At 46.3% G+C, this 13,653-nt stretch overlaps 2 protein-coding genes across 2 annotated transcripts in view; both read right to left on the minus strand.

Annotated features, from left to right (window-relative positions):
* Positions 1 to 291: 291 nt before the first annotated feature.
* Positions 292 to 1,575, minus strand: LOC123662152. The gene has a single exon (XM_045597036.1). The coding sequence runs from the start codon at positions 1,573 to 1,575 to the stop codon at positions 292 to 294; it is 1,284 nt and encodes a 427-aa protein (XP_045452992.1).
* A 1,366-nt stretch (positions 1,576 to 2,941) lies between these two features.
* Positions 2,942 to 13,653, minus strand: part of LOC123662153 (protein turtle-like) — a 107,090-nt gene continuing 96,378 nt past the window's right edge. The window contains exons 17-18 of the mRNA XM_045597037.1: positions 4,630 to 5,511; positions 2,942 to 2,968 (exon numbers count right to left, since the gene is read on the minus strand). Of these exons, the coding sequence (XP_045452993.1) occupies positions 2,942 to 2,968; positions 4,630 to 5,511 (909 nt within the window). The remainder of the gene's footprint in view (positions 2,969 to 4,629; positions 5,512 to 13,653) is intronic.

Raw genomic sequence — 13,653 nt, forward strand, 5'->3', positions numbered from 1 at the left:
TTTATTTATTTATTTAACAATTTTTATACGTACAAGATAGTTATGTTTTACCAAAGCATGAGAACAATAGAAGTAAATGCTTAATCAGCGGAATAGGAATAACAAATGATTTCTCACGTTGTCTCATGCTTTGGGATCATATGTCTTGGGAAAGTTTTATTAGAATTAAATCGGGGATTAATCCAGAGCATGGTATGGTATGGTATGGTATGGTATGGTATGGTTAACACGGGCTGGTTTCCGCAACTCGACGACTTTGCGCCTATTTTGTGTGTGTGGGAGTGATTCGGTTCACTCTTGCCACCCAAGCTCCTCTAGAAACTTCAGAAGCTTTTTTGGCTTCTTGAAGATCTCCGGAAGTGTCTTCAGGGTGCCAAGATGTTGTGCCCGGTAAGCCGCTACACCTGGACAGTAAAGAAGTACATGCGTAGCCGTTTCTTCTGTTCCCATGCAAGCTCTGCACAGGGGACTGTCGGTAATGCCCATATTAAATAGGTGTTTGTTATACGGACCGTGTCCAGTCAGTGCCGCAGTTATTAGTCTCAGTTGGCGTCTGTCCAGATTTATTAGAATTCTTGCCAATTTGGCATCGATTTCTGGCAGCGCCAACTTGGCTTGCCTACAGTCCTCAATTTCGGACCATAGTGTGATATGTTTGCGTTTCATGCGTTGTCGAATTTGGCCTTTGAGCCAGCAAGAAGGTAACGGCATAATCGGTTCGGCCCCTATAGCCGACATACTTGACCCCCTTCTTGCTAGCTCATCTGCCCTGTCGTTACCGCGTGTGTTGTTGTGACCTTTGATCCATTGCAGTGTGATGTCATTATTTTCACCTACCTGCATCAGGGTGTTATGGCATTCATAGATTATACCTGACGTGGTCGATTTACTATCCAGTGCCTGTAGTACTGACATGCTGTCCGATAATATACGGATGTGGGAATTCTTTACGTTCCTCCTCCCGATTGTTCTGGCTGCCTCAAGTATACCCAAGCACTCTGCTTGAAACACTGCGTTATAGGTACCAATGGGTAGTGATATATTAATATTTAGGTCTTCGGAGAAGATACCGCTTCCTGACCCTGTTTTCGTTTTAGAGCCATCCGTGAAGATACTCAGGTCTCGTACAATTGAGGCTACACGTGAATCCTCTTCTAGCTGTATTTTGTATTTTTTATCAAAAATATATTTGATCTGTATTCCGTCATTTGGTGCTTCCATGAGCGGAATGTCCTTGGCTATGTCTTCCAGAATCTTTATGTGTGGTATGCCTGTTGAGCACAGTAGTTTGTGAGTCTTTAGTCTTACTGCAGTAACTGCAGCTTCTTGTTGGATAAATAGGTGGAGTGGCAGAATATTTAGCATGGCCTCCATTGCCATTGTTGGTGTGGTTCTCATGCTGCCCGTGATTGCCATGCACACCAACCTCTGCCAGCTTTGTAGCTTGGATTGCGTTGTGGTGAGGAGTGTTCTACGCCACCACACCACAGCACCATAATTGATCATGGGTCTAATGACCGCAGTGTAGAGCCATAGGGTCAATTTGGGCGTAAGTCCCCAACTCTTGCCAATCATCCTGCGGCATTGCCAGAAGATGATGCTGATGATGATGATGATCCAGAGCATGTAATTCTGTTCGGACGTGTCCATTGTAATTTTAAATAATTTTTAATTAAATAGTTTTGGTGTAATTATTGTAATATTTTTTAAAAAGCCCTTTCGCGCTCCCGTAAACTTGTCTAGATTATACACAATATATTTGTCATGGAGACTCACGTATAATGGTGTTCTTATCCCTGTAAGAGATTTCTTCCAGCACACCAAAAAGGATCGGTTACAGACAGAAATTAAAGTAGGTAGACGTACAAAAGAAAATATTAAATCATAATATAAAAATATTTTTTTTTTACAATTTTTTTTAGTGCAAATTTCTTCAATTACATGGATTTTATCAGCCTGGGAAGACAAATACAATTAAATTGCGTTATTCTTCCATTTTAGGTTATATGATGTAACCTAAAAATAATTTAAAAAAAAGTCAAAATGAAAAAAAAAGTAAACATTTTCTTACTTAATTTTGTCACTCGTATACCCGCGTCAGATTGACGTCTATTGTTGTTGTGAATACAGACGTGTGTTGTACGTATGAGTGGTTTGCATTCAGCCTGTAACATTCCACTGCTGGGCATAGACCTCTTTGTGGGGAGCTTAATCCACCACGATGCACAACTGCGGGTTATCGGATATGTTCCCTTTTCAAAAAGTCAAAGCACTGGTTTGTGGCTGTTGCACTAGCGGTTACTTGTTCGATCCCCGCACATAACAAACATTTGTATTGGCCATACATTTGCAGTGGTCTGGGTGTTTGTACAGTCCTTGTGGGTATGCCCAGCAGTGGGATATTACAGGCTGAAGCGTTAGTGTAAAGCTGAGGTAGGGCACAGCAGGAATTTCCTGCTCAAAATATGGAGCAACCCGACTGCGGTAGTACCTCGACCTTACAGAAGACCACAGCTAAATAATAATGTTTTCAAGCAGTATTGTGTTCCTGTTGGTGAGTAAGGTGACCAGAGCTCCTGGGAGATTGGGGATTGGGTCGGCAACGCGCTTTCGATGCTTCTGGTGTTGCAGGCGTCTATAAGCTACGGTAATCGCTTACCATCAGGTGAGCCGTACGCTTGTTTGCCGACCTGGTGATATAAAAAAAAAACCGGTGCAAGCGACACGGCCGCCATATTTGTTTGAAAACATCAGTACCCGCAGCGCCATCCCCGTGATAACACGTTCACTGAATACGTCTATTGTTGTAAATCATTATATGTTATGAATGTATGTGACGAATGTTTTAGAAGGAGATATCAGCAATGACAGTAATCCCAGTTCAAGTAAGACAAGTTTTGAAGAATCGTTAAGCTAGTATTCCCATTTTAAAATACATAATTCATAAGTCACCGGTTACTTCGTCCGTCTGGAAATGAATATATGTACAAAAAATAGCCGTCGTGAAACTTGTGCAAACTGCTAATATCCTAAGATCTTTTTTTTTTTTTTTTGATATCGCAGGGTAACCCATTTACGGGTGATATCCAGGATGCCCGGGTAGGCATTCCTAGACCGTATGTCGGCTTAGCACTTGGGGGTGCACTACCGACCAAAACCCCTGCGGGAGCCTTCAGCCACTTTAATTGGAGGGTCCCGGATCTGCAGGCAACAGGATCCCTCCAGCGACAGGCTGGCCTCGGCGAAAAGACCAGACTTCTCCTCCATGGGACTGTCCGGCTCACCTCTGAACAATCCCGACGACGCCATGTCTAGCAGGACCGGGTTCCCATCCCGGCCCGACATGGGCACAGGGGCGTTACTGGAAACGCATTAAGTAGCGCCTCCTACGCACCCCCGTTCGTCGCCTGCGGACGGAGGCCTCGTCGGCGGCCCCCTCTCTCATCCGCTCGACTCACCAAGACTCGTCGTCACCGAGCATCGCGGTGATAACGCTCGGCAGTGACAAGTCCCCTCCGAGGACTGTCGTCAGATCGCGACGTAGCGCCGCCCATCTCGGGCACACCTCGAGGGTGTGCTGAGCAGAGTCCACCGCCGCGCCACAATCGTGACATTCAGTCGTCGGCTCCCTTTGGGCCGTCCGACACAAGTATTCACCAAAGCAGCCGTGCCCGGTGAGAACCTGCGTCAGACGGAAGGTGAGGGGTTTGCGCTTACGGCGCATCCACCGCTCAAGGACCGGGCGCAAGGCAGCCGTTACGCGTGTGCCATACGGCTGCTCCGCCAGGTCCTCCCCCCACCTCCGCATTAATGCTTCTTGTCCCATCCGGCGCACCCGTAGGATCCCGTCCAACGTGGGGTTCTCACCGAGAGCCCTCCTACCCGAGACGTATGAGTAGGTCTCGGCAAGGACCTCCGCCACGAGCTCCCACGGGGGGTCGCCAGCTAGAGCAGTAGCTGCAGCCCACGATACCGTACGATACCCCCGAATCACCCTCACCGCGATGATCTTCTGCGCCGACCGCAGTGCGGCCTTATTCCTCGCAGTGAGGCGATCCGCCCAAACCGGGGCACCGTACGTCGCCATACTCCGGCAGACTCCGGAGTATAGCTGCCTGCAGGCGGCGCTGGGTCCTCCGAGGTTCGGGAGGAGTCTGCCCAGTGCACTCGCCACCTTCACGACCTTCGGTCCCACCATAGTGAAGTGTGGACCGAAGGTCCACCCTCCGTCAAGGATGAGCCCCAAATATTTCATTTGGGAGCTCATCCTGACCCTCCCCTCTCTGATCTGCAGGGTAGCCCCCGGTGGGGGTCCCTTGCGTCCGGTCCCGCGGAAGAGGAGGGCTTCGGTTTTTCAATTCTGACACGAAGCCCCAAACTCTTTATGCGGCTGATCACGAGGTCGAGTCCGACCTCAGCCAGCCGCGACGCCTCCTTATAGTCTCGTCCCCGGGAGTAAACGAGAGTGTCATCCGCGTAGCAAATGACACCCATCCCGGGGAGGAGACGGCCTCGCAGGACCCAGTCGTACCCGATGTCCCACAGGATCGGGCCCAGCACCGATCCCTGTGGGACACCGCAGCCGACCCGCCGCCACTCCACGGACCCCGACCGATTTTCGAGGCCTACTTTGCGATCGGAGAGGTACCCCTCCAGCAGCCTCCCTAGATACGGGGGTACTCCGAAAAATTTCAGTGCCTCCCGAATCACTGCATGCGGGAGGCTGTTGAAGGCGTTCGCGATGTCCAACGACACCGCGAGCACCACCTCCCTCTTGTGTTCCGCTTCACCCGTCACCGCCCGTAGGCGTTTGAGGGCGTCGATGGTCGACCGGAGCGCTCGAAACCCGAATTGGGATTCTGAGAGTCCGGGTCCCGAGCCCTCCTCCAGGTGCTGAACGAGCCGGGAAGCCACTATTCTCTCCAATAGTTTCCCAGCTTCGTTCAGCAACACCACCGGTCGCATCGACGAAGCCGAGTCCGGGGTCCGCCCTGCCTTAGGAAGTAGGCAAAGCTGACCCTCCTTCCAGGCCCCCGGGAACTGGCCAGACCGCAGGCAGCGGTCAAACAGTTCCCGGAGGCTATCGCCGAGGTGCCCGAGAGCGATCCCAAGTACTCTCCCGTGCACCCCGTCTGGACCCGGCGCCCTCTTCTTACTCTGAAGGCGGGACAGAGCTGCCTCCATTTCAGCCACTGTGACGGGTGGCGGAACACTCTCCTCCTCGTCCGGCGTCTGCCGAGCCATCCTGGGGGGCATGAAACCCTCGGGTTCGTCGGGAAAGAGTTCCCCGACGATCCTTCCCAGTTGCTCCGGCTGGAGCGTTTCGCTGATGGGGGCCGACTGGGCGCGGAGCTTGTTCCGCGCCCAATTATACGGTCGGCCCCAGGGGTCTCTCTCTAGACCCCCAATTAACTCCAGCCAGGCCTCCTCCTTGGCTCGGCATATGGCCTGCTGCAGGATCTTCCTTTTCTCCACGTAGATCCTGCGCAGCCTGTCGTCCCTGTCCACGTCCTGGGGGCGTCTCCGCCTCACTTCAGCCTATCGCAGTCCACTGCTGGACATAGGCCTCCCCAAGTTCGCGCCACACATCCCGGTCTTCCGCAATCCTCATCCAGCCTACACCGGCAATTTTACGTAGATCGTCGGTCCAACGGGCCGGAGGACGTCCCACACTGCGTTTGCCAAGACGCGGTCGCCACTCTAGGACCCGTCTACTCCAACGGCCATCGGTCCTGCGACACAGATGACCAGCCCACTGCCACTTCAACTTGCTAATTCTGTGGGCTATGTCGGTTACTTTCGTTCTCTCGCGGATAGTCTCATTTCTAATCCTGTCTTTGAGAGAGACCCCAAGCATAGCCCGTTCCATTGCACGTTGTGCGACTTTAAACTTGTGGACCAGTCCCTTGGTCAGTGTCCACGTCTCGGCTCCGTATGTTAACACAGGCAGGACGCATTGCTCGAAAACTTTTGTCTTCAAGCATTGCGGAATCTTCGAAGTGAAGACTCGACGGAGTCTGCCAAACGCCGCCCAGCCCAACCGAATCCTCCTATCGGCCTCCTTCTCGAAGTTGTTGCGGCCTAGTTGGATAGTATGGCCTAGGTAAATATAATCGTGAACAACTTCGAGAAGGGTACCATCGACCGATACCGGTAATCGGTATGACTTGGTTGTTAAACATAACTTTCGTCTTATCCAAGTTCATACAGAGACCGACACGTCGGGAGGACTCGTTTAGGCCGGCCAGCATTTGGCCTAACTCATCCAGCGTCTCCGCAAAGATGACAATATCGTCGGCGAAACGAAGGTGAGAGATGAATTCACCGTTGACGTTGATGCCCCGTTCCCCCCAATCCAAGGTCTTAAAAACATCCTCTAGCGCAGTGGTAAACAGTTTCGGTGATATTACATCCCCCTGTCTTACCCCGCGCCGGAGGGAAATAGATCTTGTTCTTTGGTCATTGACATGAACGGTCATCGTCGCCGCGTCGTACATAGATTTTAGTACTTCGATATATCGCCAGTCGATATGACATCTCTGCAGAGAGTCCAGGACAGCCCAGGTCTCGACGGAGTCGAAGGCTTTCTCGTAGTCCACAAATGCCATACACAGCGGTTGATTATATTCTTCCGTCTTTTGGATAATCTGCCGAACAGTATGGATGTGGTCCACGGTGCTGTAGCCATTTCGAAACCCAGCCTGCTCTGGTGGTTGGAATTCGTCGAGTCTTCTGGCGAGACGATTCGTAACAACCCTCGAAAACAGCTTATAGACGTGGCTCAGAAGTGAGATCGGTCTGTAATTCTTTAACAGAGACTTATCGCCTCTCTTAAAGAACAGCACCACCACACTCCCGGACCACGCCTCCGGCGTGGTACCTCGGTGGATGACGGCGTTAAATAGTCTTGCCAAGGCTTTCAGGACAGGTCGCCCTGCGGCTTTAAGGAGTTCAGTGGTAACTCCGTCATCCCCCGGGGCCCTTCCGTTTTTAAGCTGCCCGAGCGCTGCACCAATCTCATCCTCTTCGAAGTCCGGGATACACTCCGAATAATGGCGCAACAATGGTGCCCGTGGATCTTCGGTGTCCCAAGTCGCAGGCTTGCGTGCGCTCGACGAGTACAGCTGTCCATAAAAATTCTCAACCTCTTCTCGGACCTGAGGGCGAGAGCAGACGGTTCTGCCATCTGCTGTTTTAAGCTTCGCAAGAAGGCTTCTCCCCAATGGTCTTTGGAAAACTTTGGACCCCCTATTCTGCTCAATCAGAGTAGCAACCTCTCTCGTATTTGAGCAGCGGAGGTCTCGGCGAATAATTTTCCGTACCCTCTTCGAAAGAGCCCTCTGTTCTGGCGAAGCAGCCGGCAACTCGCGCCTCTGCCGCATCAGATCCAAGGCTTCGGGAGAAAGTTTGGACTGCTTTGTTGGCTTTGTTGGTGGAAAGTGCCTGCGACCCAGTGTACACACCGTCTTCACCACGTTGTCGGTTATCTCGTCCACGTCGCTAGTAGTTTCCAGCGAATCGAATCGGTTTTGGAGTTCCAACTGAAACTGCTCTGAGCCACATAGTATTTGGGGCAGCGTAGGTCGGAGAGTAGATTTCATCAAGCGGGTCCGCTCCTTTCGGAGACATATATTCAGAGTGCCCCGTACTAGCCGGTGGTCGCTGCCGGTGTTAAACCTGTTAACCACTGAGACATCTCTGAATATATGCCTTTTATCCGCTATGATGAAATCTATCTCGTTCCTCGTCACAGTATCGGGGCTTTGCCATGTCCACCTCCTTTGGGGCTTCTTCTCAAAAAATGAGTTCATCAAGAAGAGCCCCTCCGATTCGAGGAAGTTGACAAGCGTCTGCCCCCTGTGATTCCTGTGCCCCAATCCGTGTGGTCCGATGCTCGATCCGTCGCGGCCTTGTACTCCCACTTTAGCGTTGAAGTCTCCCATAACAACGCTGTAGAAGGTCGAAGTAGTGCCATGTATGGCCCTTGTAATATCTTCATACAAGGCTTCGATTTCATCGTCAGAGTGTGCCGAGGTCGGCGCATATACCTGTATCACTTTCAGGGAGTACCTGTCGGTGAGCTTAAGTACAAGGTACGCTACCCGGGTCGACACACTACTGACTTCCACAACGTTGTTAGTGAGAGTCTTGTGAACCAGAAAACCGACGCCACCTTGGGAAAGCCCATCACCTTCACGGAAGTAGAACAAGTGCCCGGAGTCCAGGATCATCGTGTCCTCTCCCTCTCTTCGGACTTCAGACAACCCCAGTATGCTCCACTTAATGTGACTAAGTTCTACCTCAAGTTCGGTGAGGTGATGGTCCAACCGTAGCGTGCGTCCATTATACGTAGCCAGGAATATTTTTCTATGGCAGCCTCCCGTACCCCGGTGATTCTTAGCACCCTCTACCCCACCGTTACCACGGCCGCTGCCGTAGCCGGGAATAGTGGGGCTGCCGGGAACTGAGGGCCTTATTTTTAGGTTCGAACTCATGGGGGTTTTTGCCCATAGTCACCACGCTGGGCAGGCGGGTTGGTGACCGCAGGGCTGACTTTGTCGCACCGAAGACGCTGCTGCCCGTCCTCGGTCTGTGCATTTAAAAAGCCAGCAGTTGGATGGCTATCCCGCCATCGGTCGGCCTTTTAAGTTCCAAGGTGGTAGTGGAACTGTGCTATCCCTTAGTCGCCTCTTACGACACCCACGGGAAGAGATGGGGTGGCTAAATTCTTTAGTGCCGTAACCACACAGCACACGTCTCCGCCTGCTCCGAGTATATTGCCTCCTGGCCCCGTTGTAGGCGGCCCGGAGACCGGCTATCTCAGCCGACCACCAGTAGAGCGCCCGCCGTTGGGGTAGACGCTTCGCGAGCGGCATCTCTGCCGCTCTGCAGACAGCGGTAAATGTGTCGCAGAGCCGGTTAGCCGCCTCATCCACCCAATATCCTAAGATCTAAACTGGACGTGCTATTCACACATCTGCTTAATTGACAAAAATTATTATAGTGTCTACTTTAGCATGTTAAAGATAAATCGTAAAATAGTTGGCTGGAAAATTCCTGGCCAGGCTATTTTATATTCAGCAACCATTCAAACCAGACTTTTAGCAACCTTCTGTCATCAAGTTCGCAATGAAACAGCGCTCATTCTGATGTAAATCCAGTTTGTTTTGTTTGTGAACATACAATATTGAGAAAAAAGATCTCGCAGAAAGTCGCGATTTATGTGCGATGTGTGCAAAATTCATTCAGTTTTCAAATAAAATTGAATAGCATTCAGATCAGTATTATATATAAATATTATTAATTTAATAATTACTAGTGACCCGCCCCGGCTTCGCACGGGTGCAATGCTGATACTAAATATACTACGGAATGTCTTTATTTATAGTGTGAAGCTAGCTTATGACATGGTTATTAGCATAATAACAACAACATTCAAATATGCGTCATTAGATTACACGTTGTTACAGAATGCGTTGAAGAAATAAAGGTTCACTGCTCGTTCCCCGTAGGTGATAGCGTGATAATATGTAGCCTATATGTTAACCCGACTTCTTAATAATATTCGTGCCAAATTTGAAGTAAATCCATCCAGTACTTTTTGAGTTTATCCCGGACATACATACAGACAAACAGACAAACAGACAAATAGACAAAAATTCTAAAAACTATATTTTTGGCTTCGGTATCGATTGTAGATCACACCCCAAGTATTCTTTTAAAAAAATATTCAATGTACAGTTTTGACTTTCCTACCATTTTATTATATGTATAGATACGATACTTGCGGAAATTCAACAGAAGTAGTTCAAGGAAAAATCAGACCGTGTTCATCTCCAGAATATTGAATTAATACATAAAGGCTGATTAGATCGTGAATGAGAAATTGATTTTTGTTAATTATACTTACCTACTATTTAATTACTTTTACATATATAAACTACAAATATTATGATGCAGTGTTGGCGCAATGGTTACAGCCATGGATTGTACCTGTTGCGCTCGCGGTTGCGGGTTTGATCCCCGCACATAACAAACATTTGTATTGGCCATACAGGTGTTTGCCATGGTCTGGGTGTTTGTGCAGTCTTTGTGGGTCTCCCCACCGTGCCTCGGAGAGCACGTTAAGCCGTCGGTCCCGGTTGTTATCATGTACGCCTCATAGCGATCGTTACTCATAGTAGGAAATATATCCGCCAACCCGCATTGGAACCCGCCATCCAGTGTGGTGGATTAAGCTCTGATCCTTCTCCTGCATGGGAAAAGAAGCCTATGCCCAGTAGTGGGATATTACAGGCTGAAGCGACAAATATTATGAGAGTTTAATTTTCCTTCAAATCTATATCCTCCGTTCAGCGTGGCACCATCAGATATTAACACTGTCAATCTATATTTGTATTGCTACGTGTTAAAAAGTTGTTCGTTGGGTTAGAGAGACACCCACAACTCCTAACACGAGACACAAGAGAGAGAGTAAAAAAAATTCCTACAGAATCTTAATCTTCTTTTTCAAAACACACAAAATCACCTTACACTAAAGCAAAGCTTAAACCTATAAGAACTACAATGACTCACCCACAATAAATTGCACTCAGATCTTAAGACGGCGAGAGAATCTAACCCAAAAAAAGAAAAGAGCAAAAAGGCAAAAAAAAGGCCGCAAACACTTGCCCTGAGGCTTATATACCCTAGCATACCCCGCGCGTCGCGACACAACTACCCCCTAAGGTGAACCGCGACGTAACACAATACGAGGGTATTCCAAAATTAAATCAGTCGCCTAGAAAAAGTAAATAGCAACGCTAATGCATAACTGTGCTATTATACATAAGCAGGAACGAAACCAGGCGCTATTAAAAATATATGCTACAATACCCCCCCCCGACAGAGAAGAATTTTGCATCTCTGGCAAAATTCTAAAAAAAAACTAATGTAAGGAGAGAATCTGGTAAGCTCAGGAAGGGATTATAAAATTTAACTCCATACTAAGAGAAAAAAAAATTTTTTTGATAGATTAATCATGAGAGATAATCGAATTACAAAAACACCACATATAATTTTGAATTCACTGCAACACTGTCTTACGACCCAATCATACGTCACTAACATACAACATCCTGAAATTCAACTATCAATGTGCGTTAACCGACCTAGACAATTAACGCCCTGACACTCAGAGTGACGGTCTATAAATGAGCACCACTCAGCAGCTACTTAAAATTTTTAATTTAACAATTTTTTTTTCTTTTTAATCCATATTTACTACCGTATTCCCGATGTAGGCTTTAGAATGTGCATAACACAATTAGAATCGAATATATATTCGATAGAATAAAATAATATGTGGAATCGCCACCCGTTCCAGAGTTAAGTTGTAACACAACAACAACAACAACTTATGGCGTAGGCTTTAAACAAAATAATATGAGTGAGTAGATACGTTAGAGATGCACCCAACACACACAAATTAAGTTATTGCTCAGTGGAATAACTCAACAAAATAAACACCAAAAGTACATTAGAGATGTACCCAACACACAACTATCATAAGTCATGTACTTGTATAAGCACAAAATAAAAAAATAAAAAAATGAGATCATCACCCGTCTCAAAAATGGAATACGTAATATAGATTTAAAACAAAAAGAAAACACAATATCAATTACCCTTACTACCAGAACTTCCTGTTAACTTCAAATCTTTAATATGCCAAACCCCAAGATCTTTACCATTCATATCCTGTAATACGTATACAAGAGGAGATCTTTTACCAACAATTCGACATTTGATAAATTTAGGCGCTAATTTCTTAGAAAAGTATTTATCTTTATCACTCAAGAAGTAAGTTTTCTTATAAACAAGATCACCAACATTAAATTCCGCAGTCCTACGACGCAAATTATAACTTGAAGTATTTTTTAAATGAGCGGCATACAACCGAAATTGAACTTTATCGAAAATACTCGCCAACTGACCTAAGTTCTCCGCATAACAGTCACGAGGAGTAAAAATCATATTTTCTATACTATCAGAGTCCAAATAATGCGAACCACACGACACTAACTCCCTACCGAAAACTAAAAAGGACGGAGTGAAACCCGTAGTTTCATTTACCGCGCTGTTAATTGCAAATTGAATTTGAGGTAAGTACCTATCCCACGATCTATGATCCTCATCGACAAAGGATGCAATACAAGTTAAAATAGTACGATTATATCTCTCAACCGGATTAACCTGTGGAGTATAACGTGGAGTAAAATGAACATTAGGAACATTATAACATTTAAAAAATTTGATACACTCATTACTAATGAATTGCGTACCATTATCCAATATTACCGACTGTGGAATACCATGAACTAAGAAAACATTATCCTCAATTAACTTAATTATTACTTTGGAAGTTGCGCGCTTCATAGGGAAAATTAAACAAAATTTTGAAAAACAACAAGTTACAACCAATACATAATTATTTTGTTTTCTACTAATAGGCAATGGACCCATAATGTCAATTGAAATAACCTGCCAAGGACGAACACAATTCTTAGGACGACCCATGACACCTAATGTCAAATGATTTTGAGCTTTATATTCTAGACACTTAGAACAATTATTGACATAATTTAAAACATCTTTATACATTTTCGGCCAAAAGTACTTTAAATTTAATCTTTTAAGAGTTTTAAACATACCCAAATGACCTGCAGTGGGTAAATCATGATTAATTGATATTATTTCCGAACGATGTTCCATAGGAATCACCTCCTTCCAATCAAACTCCGATGTTAAATAATTTTTATTTTTAGACAATCTAAATAATTTATCATTTTTAATACAATAATTTTGAAACGATGCTGGCTTATTAGCGCAGCCATTAAAAATATTAAGAAACCATTTATCATTACCTTTATAATTTGAAATTGAAAATATACTACTCACGGGAATCGAACGACTCAACGCGTCAGGAATGACATTATCACAACCCTTACGATGTTTAATCTCAAAGTTAAACTCTGATAACCTAGTACTCCACCGAGCCAAACGACCCGACGGGTTTGACAATGATAAAAACCACTTAAGGGCACTATGATCCGTGTAAACTGTAAATTTTTTACCATTATCGAGATAACAACGCCAATGTTCGACCGCTGCCAAAACCGCCAATGTTTCCCGTTCCGTAATACCATAATTTTGTTCCGGCTTGGTAAATGACCTACTCATATATGCGACAGGATGTTCTTTCCCTTCAAAGGTCTGAGAGAGCATCGCACCAATCCCATAACTACTCGCATCCGTGTGAACTTCAAAAGGTTCGTTATAATTAGGACACCTGAGAACAGGAGCAGAGACCAAACACTCCTTAAGCTTTCTAAAAGAACAATCCGCCTCCTCCGTCCATTTAAATGGAGGTGCACCCTTACGAGTAGAAGTTAATTTATTTAACGGTGCCGCCAAAGTACTGAAATTCTTAATGAAACGACGATACCACGACGCTGTCCCTAAAAAACGTTTTAAACCCTTAACATTGGTTGGAGTGGGAAAATTAACTATTGCAGAAACCTTATCCGGGTCCGTACGCAACCCGTGTTTATCGATTACATACCCCAAATATTTCAACTGACTCCTAAAAAAACGACATTTATCAAAATTAAT

This window comes from Melitaea cinxia, chromosome 18, assembly GCF_905220565.1.
Source record: "Melitaea cinxia chromosome 18, ilMelCinx1.1, whole genome shotgun sequence".
Classification (NCBI taxonomy): domain Eukaryota; kingdom Metazoa; phylum Arthropoda; class Insecta; order Lepidoptera; family Nymphalidae; genus Melitaea; species Melitaea cinxia.